This window comes from Vicia villosa, linkage group LG1 (assembly GCF_029867415.1).
Source record: "Vicia villosa cultivar HV-30 ecotype Madison, WI linkage group LG1, Vvil1.0, whole genome shotgun sequence".
NCBI classification, from domain to species: Eukaryota; Viridiplantae; Streptophyta; class Magnoliopsida; order Fabales; family Fabaceae; genus Vicia; species Vicia villosa.
The window spans coordinates 243,176,294-243,195,378 of record NC_081180.1 but is presented as its reverse complement, the minus strand read 5'-3'; the positions used below and the strand labels follow the sequence as shown (position 1 = coordinate 243,195,378).

The following is a 19,085-nucleotide window of genomic DNA, read 5'->3' as shown; positions in this document are numbered from 1 at the left end:
ATGTCAACCATCATACCTACCTGACATATAAACTGTAGCTTGCACTACATTCTCATCTTATTTGTGCACGCTTCATGCAATTATGGTTGCTTGGTGCATTCATTTTTTGCTTATTTAATGATTAAGTCACAATATTTTTAACTGCATAAAATAGGGAGATGACATAAACTTTTCATATTCAGCTATTTCCCTCCATAAACAAATAGTTTGGAGGAAGTCTTTGTCCATATATTTCCTGCTTCCCTGCATATTCAGCCATATTTTGCAGAATGATTGTAACTTCAAAGTAAAAAATCATGGAAAAGAAACAAAGCGATGAGCATGATCACTTCATGAATGTTATCAGAAGAAAAAGGCAATTTGATGCTAGACATCATAGAATGCGTGTTCTTGGAGCTATGAGAGCCAAGCGATTGGCGGCAATGAACAAAGAAAATGCATGTCAAACTCAACCCCCTGCTGATACTATATCTTCGCATTTCAGATTACCACTATCTTCTATTTCTCCAAATATTCCAAGTTCCACCATAACTGATCGAAATACACAGCAGAAAACTCACAATATATCAACATTGAATACATTGCCAAGTTCATTAGCAAAAAAACGCCCAAGAGTTGTTTCTGTAAAGAACATTAACAATTTAGGAGTTAACCTCAGAAGGAGATTTGATAACAAGTTTATGAGCGGTGCGACAGCATCTTCAAGCCATACATCAAATCCAGATTCCAGCACCAACGAACTTTTCCAAGATGACAGTGAAGGGGATGAAGGTTCCGGTAATTCTTCAGATGGTAAGTAACTTTATTGTGATGGATTATTAACCGATATTGAATGTTCTTACATTTAACCAAATATAATAACATAATATTTTCGAACTCATTTTTACTATGTTGTTGTAGCCTGCAGTTCAGTTTCCAACTATTCAAACGACGAGCATGAAGTAGGTTTTGACACTGACATTGAAGAAATAGATGTTCAAAGACCAGGTTGTATTTTATTGTATTGATATGTTTCTTTCTTTAAAAAATCATTATCTATTATGTTATTTTACCTGACAACTGTACATTTTTGTTTAGGAGAATACTACGATTTAGGTGACCCATCATGTGAGTGTCAGCAATGTGGTGCAAATATGTGGTATATGGAGAGGAAAAACAAGTCTCGACATTCTGCTAATCCTAAGTTCTCAATGTGTTGTGGAGAAGGAAAGGTTCAAATACCTTTGTTGAGACAACCTCCACCCGTATTGCAGAGCCTGTTGTTTGAACAAAACGAAAGTGAATCAAAAATATTCCAACAACAAATTCGTCTTTACAATATGATGTTCGCATTTACTTCTCCGGGTGCTAAAATGGACAACAGATTTAATAATGGTAGAGGTCCCCCTAACTATCGTATTCAAGGTCAAACATGTCATCGTATAGGCAGCATGTTACCTTTGCCAGGTGAAAAGGCCCGTTTTGCCCAACTATATATATTCGATACTGAACATGAAGTTCAGAATAAATTTGATATTTTCAGGTTTTTACTTTATATATCTTTGTTTCAACACTGTATATTATTTTGTTGTTGCAATTCTCAACATTCTGAACTTTATATGTTGGATGTTTTGCAGAAAAAGGGACGGAGTTGATATTAATATAGTTGAAAAGTTGTCTTCAATGTTATATGAACATAATGTTCATGCTCAGTCATTTAAGATGGCAAGGGATAGACTTTCTGAAGGAAATGTTGCAGATCTAAAACTCCGTCTCATTTCTGATCGTCAAAATGATGGAAGAATATATAATCAACCAACAGTTTCAGAAGTTGCTGCTCTCATTGTTGGTGATGTTGATACTGCAGAAAAAAGGGATATTATAATGCAAAAACAATGTGGCCAACTTCAGAGAATAGATGAATATCACACTTCTTATTTGGGTTTTCAATATCCTTTACTTTTCCCTTACGGCGAAGATGGTTACAGATCAAACATACGGCATCGCAATAAAGGATCTACAACGGTTCGTAATGCAGAAACAACGACCACGGTATCGGAAAGTGACGATGTTCCATGGGAGGATGCAACCAAAAGAAACAGACTTACAATCAGAGAGTGGTTCGCCTTTAGGATTCAGTCAAGAAAAAACGAGGCACAGACAATTCTCAGGTCAAGGAGGTTATTTCAGCAGTTTTTGGTAGATGGTTTTACAATGATGGAATCTGAGAGACTTCGATGGTTAAGAAAGAATCAGTCAAAACTACGAGTAGGGAAGTATGATCATCTTGCAGATGCTAGGACAAATGGACATACACGTGGTGCAGCTACAGGGAAAAGAGTTGTCCTACCTTCGTCGTATGTTGGAAGCCGTAGATTTATGGATCAGTTATACTTCGATGGCATGGCAATTTGTAGTTATGTTGGATTTCCTGATTTGTTTATTACATTCACATGTAATCCCAATTGGCCAGAAATACAGCGCGTATTAAGTTCTACAAATCTGAAAGCGTCTGATCGTCCGGATCTCATAACAAGAATCTTCAAATTGAAATTTGATTCGTTACTGTCCGATTTGACTAAAAAGAGTATCATGGGAAAGGTTCTTGCGTGTAAGTAATTTGTAACTTTGATTAATTTAATTTCCTTATTCATTTTTAATGTCATGTTATAAACCAATATGTTAATTTTATATTTGTAGATATGTACACAATTGAGTTCCAAAAAAGAGGGTTGCCCCATGCGCACATATTAATTTTCCTTCATCCGTCGAGCAAGTATCCAACACCCGCTGACATTGATCGTATCATATCAGCAGAAATACCAAACAAAGACACTGACGAAGAGTTATATAACTTGGTCAAATCTCACATGATACACGGACCTTGCGGAAATGCTTTTCGTAATTCTACGTGTATGAAGGAAGGAAAATGTTCTAAATACTTCCCTAAAGATTTCAGACGTGATACGATCGTTGATCAAGATGGATATCCGGTTTATAGACGAAGGGACAACGGACACACAGTTTCTAAGAATGGAATTGAGATTGATAACAGATTTGTTGTTCCTTACAATTCAAAGTTATTGTTGAAGTACAGAGCTCATATTAATATGGAATGGTGCAATCAAAGCACATCCGTCAAATATTTGTTTAAATACATCAACAAAGGATACGACAGAATAACTGCTGCAATTGTCATGAATGAAGATGGATCTGTTTCGCAACACGAAACCGTCGATGAAATAAAGCAGTATATTGACTGTAGGTACGTTTCTCCAAGTGAAGCTGCCTGGAGAACTTATGGTTTTTCCATTCATGGAAGAAAACCAGCTGTAGAAAGACTTCACTTTCATGGGGAGGGACAAAATTCTGTTTTTTATACTGATGTCAGTCCCATTACCAAATTCCTTGATAAACCGAGCGTTACTGAGTCGATGTTTACTTCTTGGTTTGAAGCAAACAAGAAATACGACGAAGCGCGCCAACTAACGTATAGCAATTTTGTTTCAAAGTTTGTATACGTTAAGAAAAAGAGAGAGTGGAAACCCAGACAAAAGGGATACACAATTGGAAGACTAATTTGGGTTCCTCCAACTACTGGGGAGTTGTACTATCTAAGGATGATGCTAACACATGTCAAAGGACCGAAAAGCTACGATGAAATAAAGACAGTAAACAATGTTAGGTACGATACTTTCCGTGATGCATGTTTTGCTATGGGATTTATTGGGGATGATCGAGAATTCATAGCTGCAATAACAGAAGCATTTCATTGGGGTTCTGGACATTATTTGAGATTACTTTTTGTTCACATGTTATTGTCAAGTAGCATTAATAGGCCTAAGCATGTATGGAGTAAAACTCAACATCTGTTATCTGATGGAATTCTGTATTCTCAGCAAAGGATTGCAAACAACAGAGGTATATTTTCAATTATGATCAGAGTAATTAATTACACATAATATTACTATGCTATTCCAATATTTACCAACGATTTATTTATTTTGTTCATTTAACAGATCTGCGTCTAACAAATGAAGAAATTCTCAATCTGACGTTGATTGAAATTGAAAAACTTCTTCAACGCAGTAGAAAGAGTTTAAGTGATTTTCCTGGAATGCCAAAACCACATGGTTACATAATTGAGGAGCTTGGAAATAATTTAATTTACGAAGAGAGAAACTACGATCCTGCTGGACAACTTCAACAGTTTAATACGCTGTATAATAACCTCACAGGTGTAAATAGTAGTTAACATCAATTAGGCAGAAGAATTTCATATAAGTTAGAAACTTATATTTCTAATACGAAGCATCTAAATTATGTGTTGACTTTATTTCAGATGAACAAAGAGATGTATTCAAACAAATCTTGACGGCTGTTGATACCCAGAACGGAGGGGTATTCTTTTTGTATGGATACGGCGGTACAGGGAAAACATACATGTGGAGAACATTAGCTTCCTACATAAGATCAAGAAGACAAATATGCTTGACAGTTGCCTCTTCAGGTATTGCATCCCTTTTGCTCCCCGGTGGTCGAACGGCACATTCTAAATTTAAAATTCCGATCCCCACACTTGAATCTTCGACATGCGACATTAACAAGGGTAGTGACAGGGGTGACATGCTAAAACTATCAAAATTGATAATTTGGGATGAAGCTCCCATGTGTCACAAATTTTGTTTTGAAGCTTTGGATAAAACACTCAGAGATATCATGGGTGGAACCAGGTCATCTGATAAAATATTTGGTGGGAAGGTAATTGTGTTTGGTGGGGATTTCAGACAGATTCTACCGGTTATTCCAAGAGGCAGCCGTTCAGATATAATTCATGCAACTATCAATTCATCATACATTTGGGATCATTGTAAGGTTTTGAAACTTACAAAAAACATGAGGCTTCAGCAATCTGGGACGACCATATCGGCATCCGAGTTAGAACGGTTTTCAAATTGGATATTAAAAGTTGGAGATGGAAAACTAGCAGAACCTAACGATGGCTATGCTGATATTGATATCCCAGCAGATATTTTGATATCTAATTTTGATGATCCCCTTCGAGCCATATTCGAAAACACTTATCCAAATTTTGAAGCTAAATTCAATAATGTAGCTTTTCTGCAGTCAAGGGCAATATTGGCTGGAACAATTGAGACAGTAGATGAAATAAATCACTATGTATTAGACAATCTTCCAGGTAATATTTAATTTTTTGTGAAAATTTATCCGACGATTTTTCATTTACATCTTTAAGAGATCATAATATAAAGGCACTGCATTTTCAGGGGATGAAAAAGAATACCTAAGCTCTGATTCAGTCGACACGCATGATGGTGATGGCAATGAATGTTTTGATGTTTTAACTCCTGAGTTTCTGAATGGATTGAGAACGTCGGGACTTCCTAATCATAGGATCAGATTGAAAGTAAATACTCCAATCATGCTGCTCAGGAATATTGATCAAGTAGAAGGCTTATGCAATGGAACACGTCTAATCGTTACAAGATTGGCTGATCATGTTATCGAAGCTAAAATCATTTCAGGCAAGAACATCGGCGGTATCATTTATATTGCCCGAATGGACATTACTCCAACGCAGACGCCATGGCCATTCAGGATGACACGAAGACAGTTTCCTATAACAGTCTGTTATGCTATGACTATTAATAAATCTCAAGGTCAGTCTTTGGATCATGTTGGCATATATTTGCCGAGGAGCGTATTCAGCCATGGCCAGTTATATGTTGCAGTTTCAAGAGTAAAGAGCAGAAAAGGCCTTAAAATCTTGATCCATGATAAGGAGAAACTTCCATTGACCACCACAACAAATGTTGTCTTCAAAGAAGTGTTTGAAAATGTGTAGTCTATAAGTTTTTGCAATATTTATGGACCTGTTGTTATTGTTATATATTTTGTGCTCAGTTGCCTAAAATTACCTTACACCCTAAACAACTTATTAACTGTCATGAATGGAAGATTTGATATCACCTTTGCATACTGATAATTTATTTTCATCTGTATAACTGTATTGAAAACTTACGATGAATGATAGCTGCCATAATATCAATGATTATAGAACATCAACAATTAAAAGATTAGCATAGAAAAATATTCACGTTGATAACCATTATTTAAATCCATTACAGAGCCATCTGTGATTACAATCTAAGTACCATCAACAACAAATTTAAAGCTACAAGTAACATCTTTACATCCTAATCAGCTACTTTTTTCCCCAAGAACACAAACATCAGATCTGAAAATGGAATCATGGAGAATTCTATGAAATCTCCAACTTGAAGATTTTTTGACTTTGCAAATTCGTACCAACCAACTCCAATATGTTTCTCATACTCATTCCTGCCAGCCTTAAGAATACGACAGTGATATCCCTTTCCGTCAATAAGATCTACCATCCTTATTGCATTTTGGTCTTTACGAAAACATGTCCTTGATATTTCCATTGGAATACTCTGCATTATAACTTTCTACTTATTAACCCACGATATATATAGATCTATATACGGCAGTGGATTTAACTGGGTTTTGAACTTACCAGAGCATTTTGGCCTCGCATGTTCGCTTCTGTGATATTAGATTTCCACTTTACCTCCCCGGTGTGATCAGCCATGCATTCAGCTTCAGTAAGAAACCCATCTTTTATGAGTGTTTCAAACATCTTTTCCTGCTCTTGCTCAAACTCTTTGTTAATGTTATGAGCCCATTCAAGACTGTCTCTCTCAGGATCACTGAAACACAAATTTTAAAGAATAACACTGCTATTAAGCAAAGAAACGAGAAAACAGGGGATTCCATTTATTCTATTACAACATGCATGCAAATTATACTCACCTGCTTGATGGAGAAGGGACGAATGGAACTCCCCACTTCACCATATCAGAATTAAATTTTATAAGGACCTCAATTCTGATGCATTATGACAAAAAATTCTATATATAGATAGATAGTGATAACCCTTATTTTTTGGGCCAGACAACACTGATGGGCCTACATTTTTTATATGTACAAATATCCAGCATGTTTGGTAAACGAGTTTTAACAACAAAAAAGTAATTATTGCAATTTTTTTAGTAGTTAGTAGATGTTACAAATCAGACCTTTAAATATACATGACACTATATTTCCTTCCATACATTTAATAAATATGTTTGCCTACATAAATTGAAGTTGCTATATATATAAGCTGATTGTATAATATGTATTCTTTATAAAGTGTAATTTGGTTTTAACATGGTAAATTGTTTATCAAACAAAATTTCTTAAAAAAACATTTCATATATAATGCATGTAAATAAACTATTCTAGCACACATGATCCAATCATGATGGCCAATGTAAAGGAGCAACCATGAAGTATGTAGAACATTAAGATTTGCAAAACATATAACCATTCAAAATTTACATGTGCCATAATAGTAGTCTTGATAAAGTCATTCAACATTAAAGCAAAAGTACCAACCCATAGGGGAAACAAAAAACATTGTTCAGATAAGTTATAAAAGTCACCACCAGATACACAAAATTCAAAGACTTTGGTCTTTGAAACTACTTCAACAACAGAAAAAAAAAGCAAAGTTCTTCCACCACCTTTCAACAGCCCCATCACTTCTTCTTCATTGTAACATAAATGAAAGTGCCATGTCTCGCCAACTGACAAGTCAGTGTGTCGCCTTTCTTGAACCCCTTGGTCTTCGCATAGGCGTACCATCCTTTAGTCATGTATTTCTCAGCCGGACTCAGAGCCCCGTTGCGGTATGCCGTCTTCACAGTACACTTGAATTGTTGATACAAATCACAATCTCTAATAGTTACCTCCTTCTGATTACTTGCCAAGCAGTCTATTGCTATCTGCTTAGGGAAATGCTGCAACAACACAAATATTCATTGAATAAACACTTGAGATCTGCAAAGTATTAAAATATGAGGTCGATTTTCAGTATGCTTACCTGGACATTATCCTTTTTTACTCTTGAATTCTTTATAGAAATATCCCAGCAGTATGTTGGCTTTCCTCCCCACATTCTTATCCTAACATTTGAAACATTTTTCCCCTTCTTTGCAAGTTTCATTGTGCTCTTCTCACTCCCATCTGTAACAGATCTTAAGTTGGCAGTCCTTCCAAGATTTTTGCTATTAGTCCTCCTCTCAACTTCAGCTGCTTTCTTCCCAACTGTTTTATCAACAACAGTTTTGGACTTCTCAGTTTTTTTGTTAGTTTGTACATTATCGTTCGCAGAGACAAGGGGGACATCATCTTCTTCAAGCTTAACACTACTCATAGGAACAACAGTATTGTTGACATTTGGAACAACTGCAGGGACATTCTTGCAAGTTTCTGCAAATCTAACAGATTTCTTAGAATTTGCTTTACCCTTTCTAACCGACCTGACAGATGATTGTGAAGCTGAGCCATCTTCAACCTCATCTACGAGTTTTTGAATTTCGTTCATTGCTGCCTCCTCACTGAAAGAAAAATTATAGTTGCATGAGCACATTATTAATCCCAAATACGGATTAACAACGCAACTATACCATAGACAGGGAATATTTGAAAGATTAACAACTTTAAAATATATATAACACCACACTATTGGCCCAGAATAAAACACCTATGCTTTATAGATTAACACAATCAGGCAAACAAACATTCGATACAACTTGACCCCCCACAACGTTTCGAAGACCTGATCTGGGAAATATTAAACAGTAAACTCCATTCACATCATTCTCTATTAATTAAACAAATCTATTTTAGCATGCATCAGAAATAAAAAAACCCTAAAACCTAACTAGATCGCACATGAACTTTATGCCAAAACAAATAAATTAAATAGGAATTCATGTATCTAACCTGATAACTTCTTCTTCCTCATCTGGTAACCACCCATACGCTGGCTTTCTTCCAAACCTCATCGTCGTCGTCTGTTGCTATCTCCAGAAGTGATGTAAGTTTTTTGATAAAGACCGGAATGAGAACGAGAGAAGTTGTGTAATGTAAACAGTCCAAAATATATTATAACTCAACTTTGCACGTTTCCTTTTTCTTTTCCCTAGACTTATTCAGTAAATGACCCCTATCTCAATCAATCATGACTGTTACCTATGATCCCCCGTGTAACCAAAACATTTACTAATTCATTTGGAAACAACACTTTGTAGTCTAACGAAAAAAAAGGCATTTAAGTTATCTCTATCTCTTAACTCCAAACATACATGCATATACTTTTTTTAAGCTTTACCTATTCCATGCAGTACACGTTTTTTTATTTAGATTTCCTTTGTTTTTTTTATTACTTACTCTTTTCTAATTTTTCCTGCGTTTTAAAATACAAACATTATATATTTTTTATTAAAATCCACTTTTTAGGAACAATAAATAGTTTCTATCAATCCTTCTTTATTTCAAATATTTATTTTTTTAAATCACATTTAATAAATCAAACCAATGTTATAATAATTAAAAATTTATGTAAATATTTGTTGATAAATACTCCATATATAATTATTGTCAAGATGTTGGTTTCAACTCACCTATCTATTATAAATCAATTACTACATAGTTCATGAAAATAATATTTTATAATATTACTTAGCTTATTCATCCCACTAATTTTAAAATCCTATGGAAATAAATTTAAACAACCTATTACTATTATTTTTCAACACTTTGTGATATATTAAAAAAACAATAGGAATTTATATATCTTTTCTTATACATACTTAACTCAGTTATAATTCATGTTACAATATTTTTTACACATATTGACATCCTTATGTGTATTTATCAACATATATATTATTCATAATTTAAAATTTATGCAAATATTAGTTGATAAATAATCCATATATAATTCTTTTAAAAATATTAATTACACATAAGAATATCTTTTACTAACAAAAGTTGACAAGTTGTTTTTTTCCCACTCGCCTAATAAATAAAAATTAATTATACAATATAATATGAAATTTATAGTTTCTAATATTACTTTGCTTATTGATCCCACTAATTTTAATATTATACAAAACATTGTTATTATTATTCTTCAACACTTACTAATATGTTTCAAAAACATTGGGAATTTATATATATTTTTGTATACATACTTAACTAAACTATAATTCATCTTTCAAGATTTATTAGACATATTGATATGCTTATGTGCATATTTCAATATATATATATATATATATATATATATATATATATATATATATATATATATATATATATATATATATATATATATATATATATATATATATATATATATATATATATTCCCCATTCTCCTATTAACTTGAAGTTTATGTTGAAAAATAAGTAAAATATTAAACATAACCAAATTATACTAACAGGAGTACATAAAGGATAATTTTAAACCATGCTCATCCATTTGATTTTCACACATTGTTGCAAAGCATATAACTATTATATTGCAATTATAAAGTAGCAAGGATAACATTAGCTGTTTCAATCCAAAGAAAATTGATGAATAACAAACACAAAAAGTCTTAAACATAACATTAATCCACATACAACTGAAATAGAAAAAAAAAAGCCCAACAACATCATTCAAAACAATCTACTGTTCTTCCAAAACTTTGCACTTCTTCATTCACCATAGCCATCAATACCCAACAACACATATTCTTTAAACCTGCAATACAACAGAATGATAATTTTTCTGTTAACTTTCAGAAACATACAATGACATCAACAAATAATTTAACACGTAAAAGATATTTCTAACCATTCTTTTCAGCTTCTCCACCAACTCTGTCCATATCATCCATTCTCTGTCATTTAAACAACATACACAGACTTAATGCTTAAATTTTAATTGAATTCATATAACCTAATAGCATGCCTTTTCGAAAAATCGGATAATAAGATTCTTATACCTTTCATTTTCAAAGACAAACTTCCCAATATACACTGAGTTGGATATTTCTATCATTATGGGGTTTATCTCCAGTCCAACACTTCCCAGAACATCAGTTAAAAATTCGACGTCTTCAAGTACAGCGAACCTCAAGCCAGCCCTCAATTCCTGATGCTTTCCCGACCACCTGATTCCAAGCATCTCATCCTGCCACACCCCTGCTATGTTCTGAATCTTACTTCCCCTTTGCCAGGCGCATGCAACACCATCCATCACATGCAAAGCCCACTCAGTGCACAGCTTGGTAATCCGTCCTTTCTTCGTCTTCAACCTCATCCGCAACATCTTCGATCTTTGCTTCATCCTCCTTTTAATCGCCAATCGTTTGACTGGGTCTTGAACAACAACAAATTTCATAGTTCTGCACAATCAGAAAAAATCATGAACAAAAGTGACATTTCATAACAAACAAACGAAAAATACAGATTCGATTACAGAAAAAAAATGACGAAGAGTACCTGCAAGCCTTTGCAACTTGGGAGAAGCTACCCATTTTGTGAAATCTCCAACTTACGGATTAGGTTTCAGGATTTGGTACTTGAAGAGTGGAAAACTACTGTGTCCTTTCTACTATATATACTCAAAGTCCCATTACCTGTTAGACTTCCTTTTAGTAGGTAAACGTGCACAAGTTTTTGGAAACTGTTGAAATGCCTTTTTCTGTACATGCAGAAGTAAATATAATTATCTCTTTTTAATAGTAATAATTAATTTCACACCATAATATAAAAGTCAAATGATTTTATTGGGTGGGAAAATAATTGCTTGATTTATATTTATTATATAATGTAATACAAATATTTAATTATTTGATTGAATAGATTATTAAACATGTTAGTGCATCAAACATGACTTTATATTTATAGCAAAAAAACAAATTAAAAATACCTATTTAAATTTATATTGAATTTATAATTATCATTGAATAAATTGTTTATCTTAATTAATATATTATTTTATATAATTCTTTAACCATAAATTTATTTTTTTTGATTGTTTATTTCTACCGACTTTACGTGACCCGCTATTTCACATTAGTACATCATTACTACAGTATCTAAATCTTTATTTATTTCATTGTTTTTTTTTTAAATAACTTCATTTTTTCATTGTTACATTTGTAATCAACTATAATAATTATTTATTTCTAATACTATGCACTTTTTTATCCAACTTTAATATCATATTGAAAACATACATTAAATTAATATGGATATGCTAATCATTAATTAAGAAATTTTTTTGTTTAATTATTATATATTTTATTAGAATTCTTTAACCATAACCATATTAAATATATTTAATATTTATACCGACTTTACGTGACCCGTGCGGGCGCACGGGTCCTTTACTAGTATTATAATAATATACATTAAATGTAGAAACTCTTAAGCATTTGACGGGAGTTATCATACATTTTACGTTTGGGAAAATGGGCTAATATCTCAAATAGGTTTAGTAAATTTTTAGAATTAACTCATTTGAATTCAACCGGGGTTTCTTAACTCATTTGAATTGACGGGTAGATGTGAACGTATCGATGAGATACCAGTTATTGACGGATTGTTTTCTAAATTTGAAGTTATAAAAATAATTGACTGGTAGATGTGAATGTATCTATGAGACAGTTATTCACAGATCATTTTAATGTCTACCTTTTAACTATTTCTTTTGTTACTGTTTTATAAAATTGAAGTTATAAAAATAATTGTATGATTTATTATGAATACGAATCAATGATTAAAAGTTGGTACATATTATTAGTAGATAATTGAAATTATGTTAATATTTATGAACGGCAAGATAAGTTATATTATGTTTGATATTCCAAACACATGAATTAAATTTTGATAAATGATTATAAGTTATAAATATATTAATGTTATCTAACTGAAAATATGATGTCATATTTAATAATTTAGTAGTGTAATATGAATCCATATATTTATTGTTTTTACTTAAAGAGCTAAAAAAAATTGATGTATTATTAGCTTTTTCATTGTTAACTATTATGTTTTTGGGATTAACATTGACTAAAATTTATTTACATTTTGGTTAAATATATATAATTTAAATATATATGATTGATTTATATGAAAAAAACTTTACCAGTGATATTGGGATACATGTACTAATTAATAAATATAACTAATGACATATAACAAAAATAACTTATGTTTTGTTAATAAATAATTGATAGTAATTTATTACGGAAATTAACTTATGTTTTGTTAATAAATAATTGATAGTAATTTATTACGGCCAATGATGTCCAACTTCTCATTGTTAAATTATGATAGATTGTCCAGTTTTACTGTAACAAATTTAGACGCATTTAACCTCAAAGGGTTGGCTCAAGTGGCAAATGAGCTTTCTCCAAAAAGGGACGGAACCGGCTAGTACCCGGGTTCGATCCCGGCTGGAGTCAAAAACGCCCTGGGGCCACGGTGCCGTCGCCTCCGAGCCCGGGTCCGGATTAGTCACGTGGGGCCCCTTTCCCCCGCGGATACCGGTCGGTTAACACCAAAAAAAAAAAAAAAAAAAAAAAAAAAAATTTAGACGCATTTTCTTTTCGTAATTTTAAGAAACATTTCCTTTTAGTTCATTTAGGAACATTTCCTTTTTGTTGAGTAGTCCATGTTGAAAATTAGCAATTTCTTAATCAAACAAGTCCACAAGTTAAAGTCTCTATTCAGTGCCCTTTAACCCATTCCACTTTAACGAGAGTTTAATCACAATTGCACACTTGTAATTAAACTAGATCACTGACAATTTTCTTACGGAATTTATTACAATTGCAATTTATATTACAATTGACCAGTCTCTAATGTGCAAGTTATTCTTTGTGCTGACTGATAAATAATTACGACCAGATCACTCACACACATACCTTCATCACTCCTATGTTTGCAAACATCCTCTTAGGGCACTAATAAGTCATATATGATGAGATATTTAAATCTTTAATATTTGAATTATTTATTAAAGTTATGCTTAACTAAGATTATGTTCTCGTCTTTTTAAATTTATTTAATTAATTAGTGATGAACACACTAGATGCTCTTTCTTTTAATTTAATTTTAATGTTGTTTTTGATGTGTAGAAGTTGTATTGGTGACAAATTATGTCACACCAAAAATCTATGACGAATACTCAACAAGGCTCCAGAAGATTCTAGTAAAAGATTTAAATGGTAAGTATTGACTTAGTCAATTTTAGTCAATGCTAAGTAGTATTATATGCGGCACATCATTACTGTGCACCTCTATGTACTTCATAGATCAAATCTTTCATCTTCATCTTTTACATCTAAATCTATATTTTTTATGTTCATCTAGAATATCCATGAACTTTCATGAACTCAAGAATATAAAAATGACAAAATCATGATTCTTAACTGTTTTAAACAAATGAATACACAATTAGAAGCATAATTTTACCACAGACACGATTATATAATTAGTTTTTTTTTTTTTTTTATAAAAGCTCATAACCAAATTGGATCGAAGTGTGTTTGCATTCAAGTTTCACGTCACTTTTTTGCTTCAATTTTGTCAAACTCACTGCTTGCTTTGCAATTTTGAATACATATTTAAAATCGAGGTGAAATTCCAGTTCCAACGTTATATAATTTCTGATTTAATTAGTTGATTTGATGATTTTCGAATATTTTGTTCAAGAACTTTCATGAACTCAAGAGCACAGATTAAAATGGCAAAATCATTATTTTTAATTGTTTCAAGCAAATGAATAATCCATTAGAAGCAAACTTTCACTACAAACTCGATTCTATAATTTGTTTTTTTTATAAAATCTCATAAGCAAGCCAGATCGAGCGTGTTTGTGTTCGAGTTTTACTCATCTTTTTTGCTTTGACTTATCAAATCCATGGCTTGTTATGCAATTTTGAATACATATTTGAAATCATGGTGAAATTCTGGTTCCAACGGTATATAGTTTGTGAATTAATTAGTTGATTTGATGATTTTCGAGTTTTTTGTTCACGATATATAATTAAAGATGATAAACACCCATCTTTGCAAGGTCTAAGTCATGGTCAAGATGATGATTGCAGGTCCGAAACCGGGTTGATGTGACCGGATTAAAGGTTGAAGATCATGATTAATTTTTTTACTATAAATAAAATAAATATATTAAGTTCATCGTTAGATTAATCCAAATATTGTGAATTACACATCCTCGTATAACACTGAATCCATTTTCGAATAACTTTTTTAAAACTCTCATTCTTATCACTTCACCATAGAAGCTCCCTTAAATTTTGAAAAATTATTTTGAGTGCTTCCATATATCGTGTACTAATATCCATACAAGAACTAGTAAATAAAGAAATGTGCCATATTCGTTGGGCTTAATCATTAGATAATCATAATTTCTAAATGTTGTGTGATTAAGTTGGTTTGGAAAGAAATTGCTTCGTGGGTGGGTTTTTCGGGTTGGACGGAGGAAGAGTGTATTCCGTTTTTTGTGGAATGGCATTCTTTGAGCCGTAGTAAAAAGATTAAAAGCGGCAAATTGGAGGTGTTTTGGTTAGCCACAACTTGGATCATTTGGTTGACAAGGAATGGTTTTTGTTTTAGGAATGAAGTGTGGAATATAAACAACATGGTTTGGAGCATCAAATTTTTGGTTTGGGGGTGGTCTTTCTTCGGCAATATTACTTATTCCAATTGTAGTTTTTGCGATTTTTACAAAGATCCTTGGTCTTATATGTCGTAATTGTAATTGGTCGTAATATTGTTTTTTGTCGGCTTAGGGTCGTTTTTGTATTCGGGTTGGAGAACCCTAGTTCTTTCTTTAATATATCTCTTGCTTAAAAAAAATATGGAGACAATGCGCAAGCTGAAGAAATTCTATAAAAATATATGTGTTGGGAAATGAAAAAAGGTTTAGAATTTAAGAAAAAGAAAATTACTACCAAAGAAGGAAAGAAAATCCAGTCTGATGTGTCTCTGGTCTTATCATTTCTAAATAATATAGCACAATCAAGTCTAATGCTGGTTGAAGATTGCAACTTGTTAAAGTGTCACTCTTAAGTTAATTTTTACTTTTCTTCAAGTGTTGAAGATGCTTATAAATTTAAAGCTTTACGAATCTCTTATGCTGTAAATCTTTTGCTCAACGAGAGTTAAACTCCCTGTGTTGGTGATCAATGTAAAGTTTAATGATAAGACAATATTTTGTGTGTTATGAATTAATTTTGGTGACTTATATTTCGTATGCATTAATATTATACATTTTTTTTCTCTGATCATTTTAGAAATAGATAATCGTTAATTACTTTAGGGATAAAGAGTTAAAATTGTATGGAAATGCAAAAACACATTAAAGAAGTTCATAAATGCTATTGTGAGGTTTAGAAATCTCTTCCATAATTACTTACGGCATATATTTAGATGTTCTAGACGTATATCACTAGATCACGTTCTGATCTCATTTGTCACGATAGATTATACCAGTAAGTCTTGGATTGCTCATGTTCTCTGACCAAATTTTTATTATTTATTACATTGAGAAGTCAAGTAGACTAAACTTTATTTTAAATATTTTAATTGATGAAATTTGGATAGTTTATATCTTTTATGAAAATCAATATATTAATTAGGTTAATCTATTTTATTGACATTCAATTATTTATTATCAAATATAATAATATCCATCTTATTTATTGGGGTAGTAAATCATTTTAATGGTTAATAATTTTTTTAAGATGACAAACATAATCAACATTTTGGTTTCAGTAAATATTTTTATTTTGTAATCACTATAAATAATAATTTATTTGCATTTAAGATACTATTTAATATATATATATATATATATATATATATATATATATATATATATATATATATATATATATATAGTATAATTAATGCAAATAATTTAAAATATCTCGTCATAATGCATATTAATTAAAATTTAACTTATGTTTCTACCATATTAGTTAGTATTTTTTTTCTTCATATTTGTATCTATTTTTAATGGCATAAATAAAATGATTCACTTTTTAATATTTCACATTTTTCATTTTACAAATAAAAAATAATAAAGTTGAATCATAAAGTTTATTTTAAAAAATTATTAAATAGAGAAATTGGAAATACTTACGTTATAGTTTTTTTTAATCATTAAATTTATTTAATTATCTTAAAGTTTTTTAAATCATTAAATTTCTTTCAATTGAAAAATGCTTAGTTATTTCTATATAATATCATTCAATTCATATTGCTAAAAAAAAATCATTCAATTCATATAAAATTTACCTTATTATTTTTTAATATATCTCAAAAGAAATAAAGAATCTTTCAAATCTTTTATTAGACTTTATCATTATACTAATTATATAATTATTACTCTAACTTTTTAGTTTATGTTTGAATATTTGTTTATAGAATATTCTTTAATAACCTTTAAATAAGTTTTAAATGATATAGCCAATAATTTTATTTTTCTTTTATATGAGCTTATTACTTAGCTTAAACAAAGAAGAAAAATATGTAAACAAACTATTTTACTATTCTATTATAAGTTTATAAAATATAAAAACTTTATTAAATGTATAGTAATCAATTAAATAAAGGACAATTAAATATTAAATATGAGAACCGCATAAAAAACAATTATATATTTATAAACGGAAACATATTAATTTATTACTATACATAAAATAGTATATAGAGTTTTTAATCTATGAATTGATAGGAGAATCACATATTTTATTGACGTTAATTTATTTTAAATGTATATAAGCATAAGATAATCAATTTATATAATTAAATAAATAATCATACAAAACTTGTTGGGTACAAAATAAACATACAATTTTAATGAATTAAATGAACTTCAATATAAATATTAATAGAAACAAACATTAGTAATGTATGAATAAATAATATCAAAATTGTATGATATTTTCTATTAATCATACGATTTATTTGTCATTTATAAAATTTAAAATTTTAACCGGACAAGTCACTAAGTGATCAATATATATTTATTTATATATAATATAAAAAAATTGAAATATTAAATTTAAAAATTTAATGGGTCAATTCCGTCTAAATATGAAATAATATAGTACAAATACACACATGTACATATAAGATATGTGCATATGGTACTGTTATTAACACATTTAATTCGATATTGAATAATAATAATGAAAATAAGTTTACTGTTGATTTAAATATTTTTATAAATAATTTCATTAAAATTTATTTATATATAAGAATAATTATACTGTTGATTCAAATATTTTTTATATATGAAATAATAAATTTGATTTTTAAATTGATTTTTATATATGAAACACACAAGTATCATGTGTTCGCACAAGTAACAATATTCAAATCCGTGCCAATGCACGGGTTATTATATTCAAGATACAAAAATTTTCAAAATAATATATGGAAAATCAAAATATATATGATTGATCTAAAATAATTTTGGTAATATATGGAAAATCTAATATTCAAAATTATTCCAGATAATAAAAATATTTAATATTAATGGGAACCTAAATCAAAATATTGAATATTAATGGGAATATTAAATTATTGATCAAAATATTAAATATTAACGGGAACATGATGTTACTGATCAAAATATTGAATAATAACAAAAACATGAATCTACTAATTTAAATCTTGAATATTAACGGGAATACGACGTTATTGATCAAACTATTGAATATTAACAGGAGCATGAAGTTACTAATCAAAATATTCAATATTAACGGGAATATGAAGTTACTGATCAAATATTCAATATTAATGACAACATAAAGTTACTAATCAAAATGTTGAATATTAAACGTGAACATGAAATTGTTGATTAAAAATATTATATACTATCGGAAAAATGAAATTACTAATTAAAATATTGAATATTAAGGGAAAACGAAATTATTGAATATTAACGGAAACATAAAAATACTAATCAAAATACTGAATAATAATAAAACAACTTTATTGTTGGTTTAAATATTTTCGACAATAATTTCATAAAAAAATATTTATATATATATATATATATATATATATATATATATATATATATATATATATATATATATATATATATATATATATAGCGACGTATCAAATTAGAATTTTAA

At 30.2% G+C, this 19,085-nt stretch overlaps 1 protein-coding gene across 1 annotated transcript; it reads left to right on the top strand.

Moving 5' to 3' along the window:
- The first annotated feature begins 296 nt into the window (after positions 1-296).
- LOC131598067 (uncharacterized) lies at positions 297-5,845 on the top strand. Its single transcript, XM_058870705.1, has 9 exons — positions 297-792; positions 901-987; positions 1,078-1,522; positions 1,617-2,004; positions 2,062-2,590; positions 2,680-3,900; positions 3,999-4,217; positions 4,322-5,179; positions 5,268-5,845. The coding sequence occupies exons 1-9, from the start codon at positions 297-299 to the stop codon at positions 5,843-5,845; spliced, it is 4,821 nt and encodes a 1,606-aa protein (XP_058726688.1).
- The last annotated feature ends 13,240 nt before the right edge of the window (positions 5,846-19,085 follow it).